At 40.7% G+C, this 20471-nt stretch overlaps 1 protein-coding gene across 1 annotated transcript in view; it reads right to left on the bottom strand.

The window, feature by feature from the left end:
* Positions 1-20471, bottom strand: part of nalcn (sodium leak channel, non-selective) — a 61468-nt gene that overhangs the window by 24049 nt on the left and 16948 nt on the right. Inside the window, exons 11-15 of the mRNA XM_061088791.1 lie at positions 13752-13883; positions 12048-12215; positions 7136-7327; positions 5234-5371; positions 4635-4709 (exon numbers count right to left, since the gene is read on the bottom strand). Coding sequence (XP_060944774.1) covers positions 4635-4709; positions 5234-5371; positions 7136-7327; positions 12048-12215; positions 13752-13883 — 705 coding nt within the window. The remainder of the gene's footprint in view (positions 1-4634; positions 4710-5233; positions 5372-7135; positions 7328-12047; positions 12216-13751; positions 13884-20471) is intronic.

Genomic DNA, 20471 nt, shown 5'->3' with positions numbered 1-20471 from the left:
TAAGATGGTTGTATACAAAAAAAATATTTATCTTAAAGAAAAAAGGATCAACAGAAGCAAGTGAAAATGTCACCTTAAAATAGTATTCCACTCTACAGATCTACATGTTTGTGTATAATCTATAATAATAATACTCACTAATTTAGTTAAAATATGTTAAAAAAGAGCTCAGTTTGAATTTGATTCATGAGCAGAGCTAAGTTCCACACCTTGGAGGGTGGTGTGTGTGTGTGTGTGTGTGTGTGTGTGTTTGTGTGTGTGTGTGTGTGTGTGTGTGTGTGTGTGTGTGTGTGTGTTTGTGTGTTTTGGGGCTCCAACATCTTCCCCTCACTTCTGTTTTCCACTGCTGTCTAACTTTCTCTTGTCCCAGGCATCATTTCATTAAAGATTTCCCGGAAACCTAATTTCACGCAATAAACGCATTATCCAAATTAACATTGATGAGTAGAGCATACACTAGTGTGTGTGTGTGTGTGTGTGTGTGTGTGTGTGTGTGTGTGTGTGTGTGTGTGTGTGTGTGTGTGTGTGATTAACACATGCCTGACACTTCTTCCCTCCTTTGCTCATCAGTGTGGAGGAATAAACCAGTTGTTCATCAGCTGCAGCCCTGCTTACTCTCACTTCAATGGTTATCACTATTCACTCCTTGCGCGTGTGTGTTGTGACGTGAGTGTGTGTGCAGATGTGTGTGTGTGTGTGGGTTTGTGTTGTACTGTTGTTGTTGTGCTAAAAGGAAATAACTGTAATTGCTCCATTCCTCCTCAGGCGGTGATCCCAATGCAAAGATTCAGAACCGATACACGTCACACAACATTAAAGCCTCCAGAACTTACAGCAGAGCACGTTAACGCTGATCTGCTTGATGCAGTGTGATTACCCACAAGGCTCTGTGCTTATTCTGAGATTTCAAGCCTGAAACACTGAAAAAAAACAAATTGAGACAAATGGTCTGTCGAGGGTTGACACATGCTGGTCGTTCCCCTGAAGTCTGTGAGCTACATGCCTTCCTGATGATAGCATCCTCAAATCAGCAACATGGGCGGACAGTAGTTGGGCAATCAAGGAAAAGTAGCATGGAAAGACAAGTGGGAATGAAACCTGCGCTGCTGACGACATGATGACGACCAAGATGTGTTGCCTGGTAACCCCGCCATCCATTCTGATCTGCGTCATTAATGCTCCGCTGAGCACAATATAGGCAATAATGGAGCAGATTAAAGTGAATGTGTGGGAGTTTGAGATGTATTGCCGCAAACTTCATTAAGCAGAAACTCAAGGTAAAAGCTGTTTAAGTTTTACAGGGAAGTTTTACGTTTATGTTGCAGTCTGTCGCAGTCACTGTTGTTAACAGCATCCGTTGTTCTCTCCTAAGATGTCTCTTCATGTTCCAGCAGCCAAACAGACTATCTGGCCTCTAAGGTGTATTTCTTTGTTTATAATGACTTGTAGGACTGTTTAAATAGGAGGCTGCTGACCTTTGTTACTTGAAAGTAAAATGACTTCCCAAGATGGGTCAAACTTTTGGCTGCCTGGACAACATTGCCTTTGTATTATACAGCTTGAATGGTTCAGGAGAGGAAGCTGGAATGCCAAAATGCATTAAAAGTTGCAACAGACACTATTGTATGACGACAATATGATTAACCAGACATAACACATGACCTCGGCATTCACCTTCCCTCATACTCTACAAGGAGAAATAATTTGAAGGACATCGCACCATTATCAGGTATGATTGTGTTGTGCAGGTGGGTCTTATCGCGCAAAGCTTGACTGAACATTTGAATTTTCATATTAATGTGACACGTACACACTGAAGACACACATGCACACCTGCAACCATGCACGTACTGTCAGCCTGAGGTCTTTCATGGATGGCAGCAAAACACAATGGCGTCTAACGGGAGCTGACATGTTTGCAACTGATTTTTCTGACACGTGTGGAGCATGAAAGGAAATGAGAGGTTTGGAAAATCAACCATCACCTCAAAAACAGCAGTTTCCCAAGCTGCTAATTTTACTTTCATGGAATTAATTCAATGTGTCAACTGTACTTTTTTTCAGTTTAGCGAATAAAAGCCTCTAATTACACCACTAACAATGTACCTGCATACACAGCCCCTGTATTGTCAGCTTAGATTCAACATCCTCTCCCTTTCAACTGAAAACCCACACAACCAAATCCCTTATTTAACTTCAAATTAAACTAAAACAAATATTATGCAATTTGCATGAATTTACTCATTGAATAGTTTACCCAGATTCAATTTGTTGTTCCATTATTTTCCAAATAGTATGAACGCAGCGACTGTCTGTGTGCTCGGCCGACTGTGAAGCAAAAAGAATTAAAACTGTCCCTGCAGGGAACAGGAACACACATCGCTGTGGCTTGTCAAGCTCTCCCTCTAAATTGTGATTGATTCCATACACACACTCACAGAAACAACCGTTTATGAGCTGAGTATCAACATGTAAAACTATATTTCTGTGCATGGTTTTCTTTTTGCAGAGGACACTAGTCATATTGACAACAAACATTGCCAACTCAATGAAGCCATTTATCAAACAGCAGGCAGAAATGATTCATCACAGACACGGTAATTGGTTTCTCATCTCTTGCAGCCCACGTGTGTACCTCTCATTGAAAGGTTGGACATGTGATTGGGCTTTTGCCATGTTTAGAGAAGCATTCTCGTGTGAGAGGGTGATCACCACCGACGCTCTATTTATAGTCAGGCCCTGTAACCCTGATTGAAGCGTTTGAAAAATAGGCAATTTTACAGTCAATGCACCTAATCACTCAGCTGTAGGTGGGAAATAACCTGTCCAGTGGAGCTGAGACCTCCCAGCGACGAGCGCACGTGGCGTGAAGCGGTAACGTGGGCGTGTGTGCCGCGAACCTGTTCATGTTGGTGAGCTCACGGTTCAGTTTATCTATTAAACAGTATTATATGGGTATAAATAGAAACAGAAACTGACCAGGGGCTTTAATTTGAACCATTTCTGTCCGTTACTCAAAATGCAATTTCCTCATAGAGGTTAGTCTGCGGCTTCACTCCAATTGCATCTGATGACAGAAACTGCTTATTAAAGTTCACCCTCTGTGCAGTGATTAGAAGCCTGGCCTTGGTTGTGTTTGTGTGTTAAGTGCCAGCTTTTTCACACAACAGGGTTTTTGCCTTTTTTCAAGCTAATTGCCAACTTACTCTATCCTCTAGAGAAAGCCCCAAAAAGGTGAGAATTAAGAAATTAGTCAAAGTCCTGTGGTTTCATAAATCAATCCTGCGACTCTTTCCAGGGTAGAAACAGAAAGTGTTTTGTGTTTAAGCCAACAGGGAGATGAAATGTTTTATATTTGGTTGCATGTGTACTTTCATGTTTTGCTCTTTCAATATCATTATTAACATTTTTAATATGTAGAAATAAGAGGTTTCACACTTACTGTGGTACTTAAGGAAACAAGCAACTACATAAATCAAATCTAATGTACACTTCCAAATTCTAGAGGAATGCATGCACTAGGTGTCCATGCTGTGTACCAACAGTTGCTTACTATTTGAATAACACCAACTACTTATTTGAAATATGTTGGATATAAAAACAAAAAAGAATAATACCAAGAAATGGATTGTTCTTGATGAGACTGTTCACAGCATCATATTGAAATAAATGCTGCATTTAAAATGTAACTTTGGTATCCTACATTCTCTTGTCCTGTCGGCTGTTTTGGATTTAAACATCCTGTTCAAGGCAACAAACAATTCCCATTTGCCCAAATGGAATATCATGAAAGATAAAATCAAGTTTGCAAGGTTGTTAGTGGTATTCATATATAAATACATGGTAAAACACAGGATCACTTGCTGCATTTAACACTTTAACACTTTGACGACTGAGCCCCAGTGCTAACTTTGTTCCCTGTAGTCTGCTGTGGATGAATTTTATGCAATATTGCCAGTCGTCTTCCTTAATAATAATAAGAACATGTCAGACACTACAAACCACTTGTTCAACTGTCATTAATGTGAATTATTTGTAATACCTCAGTCCATCTGCAGGATTATTCAATACATGTTGTAACCCAAGGAAGAACTTACTCAATGTTCGAGTGGAGTTGGACAAACGCGCAAATCCAGAATCCCCCTCCCCCACTTCCTTTAACATGGTGAGAGAGGGCATTTTCCTTGGCACAGGTTTTCTCTCTGAAAACCCCTTCATGATTTTCAATCCAGAAAAAACATGAAGCCTCTGGGTACCTTTTTCATCACACTTTACTTTTCTAAACTCTACTTTCTCAGGTGAAAATTCGGCCTTGGATCGGGTTTCACTTCAGGCCAATCTGCCGCAACATAAAACCAGTACAGTCAGCTACAGCATAAAAAAAATCTTAGTACTTACTATCACTGACTGGGCTGAAATTGAAATTATGCAGTGGAAAACTGAGATTTAAAGATGTAACCCTGCTGCATAAAGTATTCACTAACTCAAAGACACCACAAATCTACCAGATATTTATTTTTGATTCTTCACACTGCATAATATATGATATATGAATTGTTAGCAATCAATCTATTACAAATCACTATTACTTATGAGAGCATATCAATTCTGCATCATTTACCAAAGCGTCCTACCTGTTTGAGTTTCTTCAGGTCTTCATCCAGCTCCAGATTGTCCAAAATAACAGCCACAAAAAGACTGAGCAGGATCTAAAAATGCACGGAGAGGAAGTGCACGAGAGCATTAGCGCTGCACGAGCACGCCGTAACACGTTGATGTCATTATCGCCGTCATAACAAATAACACGAATAAAGACAATTTCAAAAGTACAGAGTCTGCTCCGTAATTGTATTTGCTTTGTCCTGTCCTCGAAGACTTCCTGTCTGTCTGGACTGAAGGTGTGAGTCATCCTGAGCCTGTATGTGCTGTCTGAATGCCCCCCCTTACGAGAGGGCCGAACACTGAAATGTCAGCACTTATTACGCCTGCAAGTCTGTGATCAGATGTACCACTTGAGAGAACACTGAAGGGGTGGGTGGGTGGGTGGGAGGGGGAATGCATTAAGAAAACAATTCATGTATCCTTTTGTCACTTATTTTTCTCCAACTTACTGACCTGACTAGTAGATCTTGTTTGAATGGAACAATATGGCAAACTTACTAAGTTCTAAACCCAAAAGGAAAGAGACTCTATTCTGATTTCGACATTTAAAGCAGCACTCTGAGTTCCTCACCAGGGTGGCGAACAGATGGTAGAGGATGAAGTAAATTGCCACGACCGGAGCCCACATGTGACCCACTGCTACGAGAGTCTGGTCCATGACATCTACCCAGCCCTCCTGGGTTAAGATCTGAAACATGGACATGAACGCCTACAGGGAGTAAAGCACAAGAGGAGAGACAGAAAGTGAGAGAGACAAAAGGCAGACGGCAAGTGCAGTGAGGGAAAGGAAGACGGAGAAGGACAGAGGGAATTATGCAGATTTGATATTTGAAATGTGCTTTTCACAGGGAAGCAAATAGCACACAGGTAATGCACGGTACCTCCTTCTGACCGTCTTACTCTTAAGCTTTTAACTGTGAGATTGTTAAACACAAACCAGGAGGAGCAAGAGAGCAGACAGAAACCTCTTTATCTACCCTGCTCCTCCGCCCGCTCATCTACTCGGTAGAGGTCACATGAAGGTGTAGTGAGCAGCCAGCTGCAACACGGTGGCCCCCTGGGGTCAAGTGTCACTTCTGGACATCCTCCTTAGAACCTCACCTCCAGACAGCAGCCCCCCCCCCACCCAATCGGCTCACATGTCCCAGTCAACACAGACAAAGATAAACCCAGCAACAGGTCTGCCCACAGGGGAGACCTTTGAACATCATTAGTTGCGATGCCTGAGAGTCTGTGTGCGTACGTGAGTGTGTGTGGGGCACAAGCATTATGGGGAAAGAGAGAGAGCGTATCCCAGCATGCAAGCGGCATCTGTTTATGAGCAACCCTTCATGTCCCGCTGTGCCTCAGTTCAGTATGTGTCGGAAGGGTACAGAAAAAAAAGCGAGAAGGGAAAGATGTGGCTAATGAGAGAGAAAGGAGCTCATGAGCACTTTGAAATCAAAGGGGGTTCCACATCTGCCGACCTATCATGCGACCCATCATCAACATCTGGAGACCTCCCCATTGGTTTTCTGGGGTGTCCCTCTGGAGTCGCTCGTATGGATTTTATTTGATGCATCTAATAAACTACATGCACCTGGAAATTGGAATTACATTTTATGGTTCCCCTGAGAAAAAAGTGTTTCAAAATTGAGGCATTTTCTCACCAGGGTGTGTTTGAAAACAATACTTTTCAAAATGAGGTCAGGAGGGATTGCAGAGGTCGAGTGAAAAGGCTTCATTTTAATATGAACTGTACTGCATCAGGGGTAAGAAATCAATCCTAACTAAATTAAGTAAGAATAAAAACACTAGAAGGGCTATAAGGAATAATATGTTGATGTCTGCCACTCACAAGAAGCTCTGTATAATACTGACTTAAAAAAAAGGCCAATCACATATGAAGGCCACATGCGCCATATTGTCTGGGTCATATGCGTTCACAACAACAAATATATTCCAGGACCATTTAGGTGAACAGTTGCATCTGGGTAGAGCTTGAAGGAGACAGGACGTAAACTGTGCTTCAGAAAATGCGATGCTCTTGAATCGTTTTCCCAAGTTTACATATTTGTCTATGTATTCTACATGTTTGACTCCAATTTTTCTTCCAAACTATTCTACTCTCACCTGGGCTCACTCTGAGATTTTGGGAAAATGTGCTGAAAGCAGCTAAATACAATATTACAGAATGACTATCACATCAAATTGATAAAAGCAGAATTTGCTTCGACACTTGATGGAAGATTGAAAAGAATTTGTTCAATAAATCAATCGTTTGTGACCAGAGACATGAATTATGAGTACTCGTTTCTCATTTGGTCAAAGTTTATTTGAAATTCCCATACAAAAACTATAAAAAAAAGAAACTAAAATATAAGCTATGATAATCCCCAAAGAAGTTTTCAGGAAATAGACCACATTCATTGTTCTTAATGACAGTATTGATATTGCTCTCCTGACGATGGGGTGAGTGTGAGAGGTTCCTCACCCTGGGGAACGTGGTGAAACGGTCCAGCTCCTCCACGAAGCAGAACATCTGCAGGCTGATGGCTGACATGACGATGAGAAGGCTGGCTGTGAACACCACCAGGCTGCCGAGCTTTTTACCCGGACCAAAGATCTTATAAACAAAGTCCTCCAGCGCCGGGGAAATCTTGATCAAACGCACCACACGTAGCACCTGAGGGAGAAGAAAAGCACGTCTACTGTAAAGTTGCCGTTTGGGTGACATATACGTTTCACATTTTGGGCTTTAGAGCAGAAGAGTCCAGACCAAAGGAAGGAAGAGGTGGTAAATTTGAATGGGAGTTTAAAGTTATAGAGGCAAACATAGCAGCATATTGATGAGAAATTGATTTTAAAGGAGAGAACATTGATCATGACCCAGTGATACTGTGCTCTGTCAACAGGCTACAGTCCCTAAATTGCTTGTGGTGACAACGCTCCCCAAAAGGTAATGCATCTTGATCAGGGATCCGTGAGTGGTTAATGATTGAGCTCCACACTGTGACGCCCCAAAGCTTTTTCATTAGAATCCATCTCAAATCCAAATGAATGGCTATTCCTGGTCTCCCAATGAACTGTGAAAAAAATAAATAAAAAGACAACACTTGCTACTGGGCTGAGAGGGAACCCACGGTACACAAATACAGTAATAACACTCACAGCATGATGACAGATGGGATGGGAACACTCTACCTTCTACTCCTGACAGACCATGATGACCACGATCGATTTTAGAACATGCAGCTCTGAGGCAAAGAGTTCACAGAGTACACAAGGCCATACCGGAAAAACCTATTATTTGCTTATCTTTCTTTTTGTCACAATCCTATAGGCCTTTACACAACAGGGTTATATTTCTCATCGAAACTAGTCTTACCGGCAGCAATTCAAAGTTTTTCAATATGATGTCTGGAAGGATTTGCAGTTGCTCATTCCGCAGGAATAAAAATTATGAATTCAGTATCATCCAGTGATCTTGTCCTCATTTGACAAAAGATGAAAGAAATTTCCATTATAAAAGATGGAGAAAGAAAAAGAAAGAGCCGCTGCCTAATAGAAGGAGCCGAGGCTTTATCGTGATCCCGGTTCCAGTCATACTTCAGGATGTCAGTGGGACAGTTTGAGGTCCTGCTGTGGAAATCCCAGAGCTATAATGCCTACCCCCGTGGTCATTGATACTTGATCTGATATAGATCCTTTTTGTTTTAACCTTAAAACGACATTACTCCATGCAACGATAATATATGGAAAGATACCATTGGGATCATTCTTTTCCACATCAGATACAGTAGAAAAGAAACAAAACAATAAATACTTATTTTCTAATCTTTTTTTCTAAGGAAAAGCTGATTTGATTCCTAAAAAACAGGCATGTAAATAAACAATCTTGAATATTATCACTTAGACGTGATTTGAAAAACAAGTAACTTGTTTCACAAGCGCAGGTCAGGCTCAGGGCCCGAGCACAAGGGGAAGCACACAATAAACAACATACAGGACTGTCTCAGAAAATTAGAATATTGTGATAAAGTTCTTTATTTTCTGTAATGCAATTAAAAAAACAAAAATGTCATGCATTCTGGATTCATTACAAATCAACTGAAATATTGCAAGCCTTTTATTCTTTTAATATTGCTGATTATGGCTTACAGCTTAAGAAAACTCAAAAATCCTATCTCAAAAAATTAGAATATTTCCTCAGACCAAGTAAAAAAAAGATTTATAACAGCAAAACAAAATCAAACATTTGAAAATGTCCATTAATGCACTCAGTACTTGGTTGGGAATCCTTTTGCACGGATAACTGCATCAATGCGGCGGGGCATGGAGGCAATCAGCCTGTGGCATTGCTTAGGGTTTATGGATGCCCAGGATGCTTCAACAGCGGCCTTTAGCTCATTTGCATTGTTTGGTCTGGTGTCTTTCAGCTTCTTCTTCATAATACCCCACAAATTCTCTATGGGGTTCAGGTCAGGGGAATTGGCAGGCCAATCGAGGACAGTAATGCCATGGTCAGTACACCAGTTACTGGTGGTTTTGGCACTGTGGGCAGGTGCCAGATCATGCTGGAAAATGAAATCCTCATCTCCATAGAGCTTTTCAGCAGACGGAAGCATGTAGTGCTCTAAAATCTCTTGGTACACAGCTGCATTTACTCTGGACTTGATGAAACACAGTGGACCAACACCAGCAGCTGACATGGCTCCCCAAACCATCACTGACTGTGGGAACTTCACACTGGATTTCAAGCAACTTGGATTTTGCTCCTCTCCAGCCTTTCTCCAGACTCTGGCGCCTTGACTTCCAAATGAAATACAACACTTGCTTTCGTCTGAAAAGAGGACTTTGGACCACTCTGCAACTGCCCAGTGCTTCTTTTCCATAGCCCAAGTCAGACGCTTCTTCCGTTGTCTTGAGTTCAGAAGTGGCTTGACCATGGGAATACGGCTATTGTAGCCCATTTCCCGGACACGTCTGTGAACAGTGGCTTTTGATACCTGGACTCCAGCTTCAGTCCACTGTCTTTGAAGCTCCCCCAAATTCTGGAAGCGACCCTTCTTCACAATGCGGTTAAGGCTGCGGTCATCTCTCTTGGTTGTGCAGCGTTTCCTGCCACATTTCCCCCTTCCAACAGACTTTTTGTGGATGTGCTTTGAAACTGCACTCTGTGAACAGCTTGCTCTTTGAGAAATGTCTTTTTGTGTCTTACCCTCCTGATGGAGGGTGTCAATGATGGTCCTCTGGACAGCAGTCAGATCAGCAGTCTTCCCCATACTTGTGATTTAGTTTACTGAACCAAGCTGAGTGTTTTTCAAGGCTCAGGAAACCCTTGCAGGTGTTTCGAGTTAATTAGACGATTCAAGTGATTAGTTGAATACCCTACTAGTATACTTTTTCATGATATTCTAATATTTAGAGATAGGATATTTGAGTTTTCTTAAGCTGTAAGCCATAATCAGCAATATTAAAAGAATAAAAGGCTTGCAATATTTCAGTTGATTTGTAATGAATCCAGAATGCATGACATTTTTGTTTTTTTAATTGCATTACAGAAAATAAAGAACTTTATCACAATATTCTAATTTTCTGAGACAGTCCTGTAGTGTCATCGCACTGATGAATCAAACCTTGTTTTGTTCACAAAGAAGATTGTGTTTTTACTACTAATGATAAACCATTAAAAAATATTTTGTTTCTATAGCTGTGCGGTAAGTGTTTGCTTTTGGCTCCAGCTTCTAACAAAACTTTGAAAATAAAATTGCATGTGTCAAACTGATGTAGTCACAAGGATTCAAACTGGCATTTTAAACCCATATTGACCAGATACCGATAACTAAAAATGCGATTGGTGCATCCCCTCCAGAAATATTGAAAAATTATTCAATTTGCAGGCTCTCTGAATGAATAATTTGACTGAACTGTTAAGTCATGCTGCTACTGAAGTCATTGCAATTCTGAACACACAGAGAGAAGTGTCAAGGTGGCTTCCATTGGCTGATTAAAAATCACTCTGCCGAGTGTGTCAGAGCTGTAGGGCTCTAATGCATGTGACATTTTGTCGAATCCGAAACACAATTGGTGAGGCTAACCTTTAGCTGTGGTTGGATATAACTAAATAAAAAAACAGACACAATCAATGATTGCTTAGCTTCTTCTCTTTCCCTATGGCAAGGACAAAATTCTGATTCCAGTGCTGAGCCTTAGGGTTAATCATTTGTGACTAAATGTCACCAGTTTAAAATAAGATTACCTCCAAGGAAATAATATCAGCAAGGAGAATGAGTGAAGAGCACAATCCGATGATATGGAGATAAACATCTAATAACCAATATGAGCATGTTTGTATTTACTGATGTGTAAAAAAGTGGTTTAAATAATACCAAAGAATGTCATCATGTCAGTGAGAATGTTCTTATGTTCTTTTGATTCATCACAATGCACTTACTTTACCAGTTAGAATAATAATGAAGGGGAACACACAAAACATGTTTGTCTGGATACCACAATATTGATACAAGGAGCATTAAGTACGATTTAACTTGCAGATATGACTGGTAGACAACAGCCATGAAATGTAACTTGTTTGAACAAATTTAAATTACAATTGGAATATTGGTTGAACTGAAAAGAACAGGAAGTCGGCTGACTGCTGCTACAGTTTGTGTGTTTGTATGTTTACATGTGTTTGAACATAAGCTTTGCACACGTGTGGCAGCTTGTGTGGACAAGGCTCATTAGAGATCCATCAAGAAGTCCTTTCAACTGTCTGCAGAGATCATCAACACATACATTATAAGACATACAAGAAGGTGAGAGGGTTCAATGTGGGACATGGTGCCATACTTACAAGGCATGGCATCCCACATGGGTCATCATGTAATTAGTTGACTTAAACTGTCAGATTTTATGTCACACACATGCAAACTTTTAGGCAACAACTTAATTCCCAGACAGATATAATGAAATCCACCTAGACTGGATACTTCTATGGTGACGTCAAATGAATCACTTCCAGCCGAAAGAGGATTAGCGTTTTCCCAGCTCTCTGCATCACATACCGGGAGTGAGAGCTGCCCATTCAGCCTCAGACGTCCGATCAATATCATTCAAATCAAACCAGCGGCCTGCAACTATTTTCACTGAGATCTGTGTCCAGACTGAAAATGTTACAAAATTCGACTTTCTGAACGGCGGAGTATGAGCATTTTTAATAAACAGATGGTTGGTTTTAAATCCAGACCAGTGATGTGATTGATTTGTACTCATTAATGCATGGTCACAGGGAATACAGGTCACAAAGTGAGTCACAGCTTCTGTTCTTCAAGTGTGGGCGAGCCTCATGTATATTCATGCAATCAAACAAGTGCTTAAGAGTGTTGTACGTGCATCAATACCTGAAAGTAGGTAAACTGGGAGTGGTAGAGGTCAGGGTAGATGTGCAGCGTGGTGCCCACCACCAGCAGAGATTCAAATTTGTGCAGAGAAGAGCTGATGTAGCCAGTGAAGCCCAGACACCAGATCTTCAAAAGAGCCTCCAGGTCGAATAAGATAGTAAAAGCAACCTGGAGTGGAAAGAAGTAAATAGAAATCAACATTGGCATTCACTTCCTGCATAAAACACAAATGTCTCACAACAGAAAGGTACACTACTCTATGGACACAAGTAATTTGTTCCTATAGAAATGTTAATTTTATGTGAACAGTGTCTTATTATGTTAAAAAATGTATTAATCGACACAGGTCAACAGTTGGTCAATAATACTCTGCTTACAGAGGCGAGAAAGTTAGAAACGTTACATGTGACATATTGGTCTGATATTGTGGTATCCAATATTACTTTTGAATTCAGTGTAGACAATCTGAAAGTGGTAAGAGATTAAAATGATAGTGAGCTCAAAGGATTGTGTGCTTTTGAACCAAACAGCAGGGACTGAACATCAGGATATCTCTTAATCCATCAATTCCAATCATATTGCTTTAGACTGTTTAAAGGTGGACGACATGATGCTCCACAAATATGAAACTAAAGTGTCTCAATCTCCACATGGTGGCTGACTGCAGTGCAGCTCATAAGACCCACCTCGTTCATGTAAATAGATGGTACAAACTTAACTAATTTCCAAGGATGGTTTCTGTCATTTTGCTATTTCTCAAGTGTTTTAATTTTTTTCAGTAAGTTGGTTTTACTTAATTATTTGATGCTCTAAAAATGGGGTGAAATGTCCTGAATGACACAGTAACTCACTATCGCGGCTCCATCCCCTGATTGCTACGGTTTAGAATCTGGTTTCAAATGCGGCGATGGCGGCGCTTGTATAAATTTAACTTAATTTTTGAGTTGTGGGAGGATATGGAGCTGCGTTGTCCATCTATATATTAAGTTTAGGGTTTTAAATCTGGTTCAATCGTAAATCACTGGCGGTTGCACCACTGTCTTCAGCAGGCAAAATGGAGAGAAGAAAATTGGCACCTCACACTTAAATGTATATTTCTCCATTTAACTCTAAACCCAATGCCTCCATTTCCTATTTTCTCTTCATAGCCCTCAAGGAGATTGGAGCAAATCCGCAGATCGATGGCTGTATGATGCGAGTGGAGGCAGTGAGGGAGGCTAATGGCGTCTATGGGATTTCCCTTTTTTGTATCTCCACAGTTCAGCTCTATGTGAGAGAGAGGTATGAAGGCGACGGGGAAGGTAGGTGAACTGGGTTTAGGAAAAAATTATCAAATAAATAGAACAATTAAATATAAGGAGTCGGTGAAAGCAAATAAAACACATTTATCTTGATCCCGCTAAACAAGAATTCATACACAGATGTATGGATTATAAAGTGGTAAACATCCTAAATCCCCTGTTGCATCATGCCTCGTGTGAATGGACGTGGGGAGTGTCAGTCAGATTATGCAGGATTAAATTTCAATTACACAACATAATATTTTCAGAGGACATTCCCTGGAAGGACCACGACTGTAGAAAATAACTTATGCTGATTATAACTTAAAATTTAAATAATGTTACAAAAGATACACTTTAAGTGGCCATTTTGAATTGTAAGAAAAGACAGGAAATTAAAAAACTATAACAAAAGATTTCTCACCTCTGCCAGGTAAAACTCGTCATAATGTCTGCGGTGGTTCTCGCCTTTATAATAGTTGCTAGCGGCAACGATGACGTCCACAGCAACCATGCTCAAGATGAACATGTGGAACACGGAGGACCGCATCAATTGCTGTGGGAACAGAGCAACATCCACTTGTGATCAATATAGAGTGCACACAACTTGCAAAGAGGAAGCACATAACACAAGAAAAGGTCTACTTCAGTTTGTTTACCACTGAACTTGAATAAATTGATGTTCGGATAAGAGCAAGTAACAGCGTGATGATAAATAACAGCATCATCTGATGAATAATTTCCAGTCTAATTGAAGGCTGTGAATCAGACAGGACTGGTACATTACATGGCACCATGGAGTGGAAATAACAGTCTAACAACATATTTGCATTTTGTTTGAGTCAATATCCATAACCTTTCAAGGTCCAGTGTGTAAGATTTAGTTGAAAGGGATCTATTGGCAGAAATTGAATATAAAATAATCCTAATGATGTCTTACTAGTGTGTTATCATCTTAATTGTACAAATTGTTGTTTTCTTTACCTTAGAATGGCCCCTTTATATTTAAAGACTTTCTATTCCTCTTGACGGAGGCCACCATGTTTTGTTTGTCTGTCTATTATTTTGGATGATTACACAAAAACTTTTGGATGTATTACCACTTAACTTGGTGAACGATGCTGTGTAGGTCAGGAAAGGCACCATTTTCCATGTTCTTTAACCCTGCAAGATTGAGTGTTATTCACTCAATCTCGATTCCTCAAAAAATAAGTCATGGCTTTCAATTTTAAAAAAAGTTCAGAAGCCATATCTATGAGTGTGTGCAATCTGGTGAAGATCCAAATAAAAATACAGACGTAATAAATTGAATGGTGGGCCTTGGCAGAGGCATGCGTTTTTCAAGTGCTCTTACATTGCATTACAATCTGTAGTGATACATGGCTCTAATGGGATCACCACACCAACTGAAAAAACAACATGTACCCAGAATTATACTAGAAACTATCAAGAATATAAATCCAAATTTACATTGAAAATAGCAGTTTAAGATAACACCAGCTAGAGGTCACACCATGGAAAGAAATGTACATGAAAGGCATGGTAAACTATTTATTTTGGGCTTGCCAACTATAGACTGTGTTCTATATTGAAAAGTGGTAACAGGCAGAGAGGGCCGGTAGTTAAACTGGAGGAAATTCAAAGCAATCAGGAGCCTTTTCTTTGGCTGCTGGGAGAAATATCCACCCAGACAGCAGAATCAGCTCGTATTCAGGCAGCTGGAAACAAGAGGGGAAAGACGGGAATAGATGTATGTATGTTATTTCCTGTGGGAACAGCAGCGCCATTGAACACCGACAACAACATGACATGATTGAAACAATCATGACATTAAAGAAAGCGAAGAAAAACACACTGCACTAGTCATTTAGCGAAACACCATAACTTGGCTTTCCTTTGGAGACAATATGACAGATGTGATTACAGCCTTGAAATGCATGTATGTGGAAGAACGAGCAGCTTGTGAGTGGGTAGAGCCGCTCACCCTAAAAAAAGACTTACACGTGAGATTGGCAATAGGACGGTTGGAAAATGTGAAAAAAGAGATGAAGACTCGAAGCCCGATGAAGACTCTTTTTGAAGCATCGCTGGAATGATCAAATTCACCCCAGGAAAATGGGACTGGTGCCATCCACCCTCCTACACACAAACACACTTACTGTGCAGACTTGTACGTCTAGAAGGTCTGATTCTTCTATTGTGTTTTGAAAATAGGTGATGATGCAATTGGTAGATAAAATTACCTGAGTGAAAGAAATTGATGAAATAAGATGAAGTATTGATGTTTTAAGAACCCCAAAAATGATTATACTCTTACTAGTACCTACTAGATTTAGAGACACTGTCCTCACTGACAAAGGCAGCTCACAGTCATGAAAACAATGACTGTTGTCTGACAGGAGCACAGGCTGAAGTAGCCTTACTGTTATAACACTGCTAAATGTCATTGAACAGAGGTCAGGGTGGATGCTTTTGTCAACAAAGGGTGGGACTTTGACATGGGATCCCACTGTTGACATCCCATCTCCTGGCTGTCAGTGTTAGTTTTTCTGTTTAGACAGTTCACAATCTGTCTTTAAGCTACCCCGAGTAGTTTGAGTTGCTTGAGGAAAATATAACTGTAGAGGGGGAAGATCAGATACAAAATATGAATATCAGACAATATTACGGCAACAAATATGTCACCATGCCAAGAGGGGAATACGATACAGAAACATTTTTTCTGGGTCTTTTACTCATTTTGTCATTGAGATAGAAACTCTTGTTGGTCTTAAACCTAGAAAATAGGTAATATAAAGAATACAGTAGCTAAGTCTCCTTTCATATAATTGCTTTTAAGGGAACCATGATAAGTTCAAACAAGACTTGGTTATAGAGTTAAAGTTTCACATCAGCTTTAGGTCAGTAAGACATTTCGGGCTTAATCCTGGATTAAAAAATATTGATGTAAAATGTGCAAAAGACATTATTAACTCCACCAATGAGACTATGGTTTCATCATGATCTGTTGGTGTGTTTGTTTTTCAGCAGGATTAAGCAAAACTACTAAAGATATTTCCAAGAAACTTGGTGGACAGAGAAAAAAGAACCTCCAATGAACAAACCCTTGTCAGTAAAAACAAGATTTTCAGCTGGAATTAAGCAGCTCTTTAAGATAATGCAATAGTGTGAGAATTAACCTCTATAAAAACATCACAAAAACCCAAATTACCTTTTGAAAACAAGGAAAACAAGCCTTTTAAAATGTTCTCTGAGGGACTTTTTGTTATCGTCAGGTCAAGTAGAATTTCCACAGGTCAGTCACAGGTCAGATATCACAAACCATAGTTCACTGTCTGCCTCCAGCTCAGCTGAAGAGGGCACTGATAAAAAAAACAAAAAAAAAAAAACAACTGGCCCATTCCTCAGTGGCAGTTGCCACGGGAACCAAGGTCGAAGTCCGGACCCAGAAAAATATGATGACAGAGCCTCCGGCAGAAGGAGAAGACAGTCCCACCATTGGGCCCATCATGAGATAAACAAGGATGCAAATATTATGTATAATGTAGAAGAGTAAACAGATTTTGGCATGTAGCAGGTGTCATGTGAGTCTAGGTTTAAATATACTCTAGCATTTATAGGACAACCTTCAGAATTGGGTATCATTAACCTCTTAACTTTTTCTACTAACTTGTCTTAATTTACATCTAATCTAGTTGTCTTATCAACGCTACATTATATTGCAAATGTAAATTTATGCCATTCCTTTGAGCCCAAATGATAGTTCAGACTAACAGCATATTGAGCCTTGGGTAAGGTTTTTTTGCAGAACATACACATATGCCCACTCTCCACACACAGTGGTTAGACTCCCTGACTGAGATAGGACGTGACAAAGCAGTTTGACATTTCCAGCACCCAGACGCTCTCCCCCATGGGTGTTTTGGCTGAACGGAGTTGTGTGTAAGTGTGTAAGTGTGTAAGTGTGTGAGGGAGGGAGTGTGTGAGACAGAGGCCGAACTGACAGGGAACAGAGAGTAGATGCTTGGGCATATGAAATGCTTGATTTTCTCAAGGTCCTGACTTTGCCCATATTCTCTGTCAGATGTTAGGAATCAAACGGGCTAGAAAGCTTCAGAGCGAACTGAGTCATATGGGGATACAGCTGGCCCACCAGAGTAACCTTTAAATCTTTACCTCACATTCCCCTTTTCTCACCAAAATGATTCAAGATATTGTGCATTCACCAGATAACAGGCTCCACAACGTTCCCAGGTCAAAATGGCCTAGTTTGTCCAATGCAGCTGATGGTACTGCTTCTCTAGACGGGATTCAAGATTCAGAATCAATCTAACAGCATCAATTGCGGGACATGATGGCTCTCCCCTGCTGTTTGATGTTTCTTAGCTCGTATGTCTCTGAAATCCTTTCCCACTTGCTTGATTGATGCTATTCATTTGTGTTGCCTGTGGCTGTGTCTTTGAAACACCAGGTGCTCACTGTGTACACGCACATGCACGCGCACATACAAACACATTGAAGTAGTGCAAGCAGAAGCCACACATTAAGATGTGGTACTTGTATTAAGTCAATGAGCACTGGTATCATCTATCTTTCTGATAACAACAAACTAGAATTGCTGCCCTCCGGTCGTAAGCCTCTGCCAATCAGTGCGTCTTGAATCTACTTTTATTTTTATCCGACTCAAGACGTCACTGTGACCTTTATTCTCTACATCCGAATCTAATCTTTTCATCTTCTTGTTCAAGTGAACATTTGTGCTAAATTTGAGGAAATTCCCACGTTACGTTCACAAGACCAAAATCACGTTTTGTAAGGACACAGTGGACTTTGAGCTTTGACCTTCCACCACCGAACTAATCTTTTCATCTTTGAGTCAAAGTGACTGTTGGTACGAATTTTTAAAGATTCCCTGAAGTAATTCATGAGGTATCGCATTCACATCGCAAAAAATTGCTTTATGATGACAAAGCAACATTGACTTTTTCGCACCAAAATCTTGTGAGTCCGGCAATATACAGCATGTACATATTTTTTTAGTGTACGTGATGAAAATGATGTATGCATGCAGTGTTGTAGATCAAAATAAGTCATTATAAGTGACATTTAAATAGTCTTGGACTCTGGGTGCAATTTCTTGAAAAAATAGGAAAAACCACATGAAAAGTACAGAGAAATGATCCCTTATTTTTATTTCATCAAGCCTCCTGGCGTCTTGTCTGGGAACTCTGGGTTCTTCATCACCAAATGTGTGCCCAGCCAATTTAAACAGTGCAACAAAGTCTCGCTGTCTAAAGGCTGTCAGGTCAGTGTGACACAAACTGCATTAGAGGTGAGACGGACTTTCAGCTGTGCCCATGAATCCACTGATCATCTGGTGGGTGGGATTATGCATCATCCACTTCCAGTGGCTGCAACTGTAACACGACGCTGACAGATCGGCAGGCCGACAGACAAATGACCGCTTCCTCGTGCTCCGTCTGTTCACTCCGGCTGCCAAGGAGGACAAATGCTCCTTCCACCCATACATGAGAGGCGAGTAGCACATGTGCACATAGCTGGCAGGGTATAACAGCGTTCACACAGGAATTGTCACCAACAGGCATCAGCGTTCTGGCACAAGCTCCGGCGACAGTTTCCTCTTGTGCTGTTTACTGAGATTAAGAAGAAACTGAGTGGGATTTCAGGCTGCTTCACTTGACTTCCATCTCCTCAGTCTCGGCACTGGCATTTGCTGCACAACGAAAGAAATGATGATATTCAGAGTTCTAACAAGGCTCGACGTGTGGATACGATTAAGCTTTGGGCTTAGGGAGTGGGTGTGTAAAAGCTTGCAGGGTTGAGGATCCAACAAAGTGGGAGCCCCTTCAATTATTACTGCCCTGACTAGAGCAGGCTGACTCATGTCTCTGGCTGGAAAACTGGTCTTAATAAAACATGATGGCGTGCCTGTCTGCACCCTCCTACTCTTTATAATATCTGCTTTCCCACCCCTGTGTCCTTCTTCTGTCTGGCTCTTCCTTATAGATGTTTGGTTTATTTTATTTCAGCATACATCACTATATGAGGAACTGGCTGATTGTTGTCCAGGCCGAATAAACAATCGGATGCAATCGAATGCTGATCTCACAGGGCCGGTCGCATCTTTTCCCACTCTCCTCCTGCAACATAATTTGTTTTGCATTCTTTTTCTTTTCCTGTCTCCATCTATAATAATATCCTCACTTCTTCTCCTTTCCAACCAATTTCCCTTTTCTCTGTGCCCCCTTTCTCCTTTCACTCAGAGACAAACTGACCTTAACCATGGCTCAGTATGTGTCGGTGTGTGTGTGTGTGGGTGTGTGTGTGCGTGTGTGTGTGTGTGTTTGTGTTTTTGTGTGTTTGTGTGTATGTGTGTGTGTGTGTGTGAGCTTAAATGGATACGAGAGGTGTCACCAGGAAGATCCAGAGGGCAAAGATCGGTGGCAGGAGAGGAAAAGAAGGGGAATCAATAACCTCTGGCTTTGGAGCTGTGAGCTACTGGGTTATCCATCACTCTGTATTTAGCTGTGTGACCAGAGGACTGAGATGTGGGGATTGCTCACTGCCGAAGGGGCAATGCAAAATGAATCACATGATCCTCCTGGATTACTAGAGGTAGAAGGCATTTATCACTGCTTTCCTACCCTTTCTTAGGGGTCACACTTAATTTGGATTATACTTAAATGGAATTCATCTTTATTATTCTGTCTTTGTTGCGTTTTAAATACTTTATTTTATCCAGCGGGGCGCACCTCTATAAAGTGTCATCTTCTATTTTTGCTTATTACAGCCAAAGCTCTAATCTGCAGTGTAATTATGGCATTGTGGAGCACTGGGGGCTAATTAGAAGATCAGGTCTGTTGGGAAAGGAACGGGATGCTTCATTAACCTCCACTGCTACCACGAGAACAAAGCTGAGAGACGCAGGTAAGCACTAAAAAATAAAAATAATGCCTGCACTTTGAAAAGATATAAAGCAATCAACGAGATACAAATACTGTGTAGTGGGATGAATGATGCTTTAACAAAATGTTGATGTTAATGGCATTGGAAGTTGATCCATTTATCGAGATTCTCAGACCTGATTCAAATTCCATATAAGATCACTAAGTTTATGAACATT

Source organism: Limanda limanda, chromosome 16, assembly GCF_963576545.1.
Source record: "Limanda limanda chromosome 16, fLimLim1.1, whole genome shotgun sequence".
Taxonomy (NCBI): Eukaryota; Metazoa; Chordata; class Actinopteri; order Pleuronectiformes; family Pleuronectidae; genus Limanda; species Limanda limanda.
Note: the sequence above shows the minus strand (reverse complement) of the source record. Positions and strands in the feature narration are given on the sequence as shown.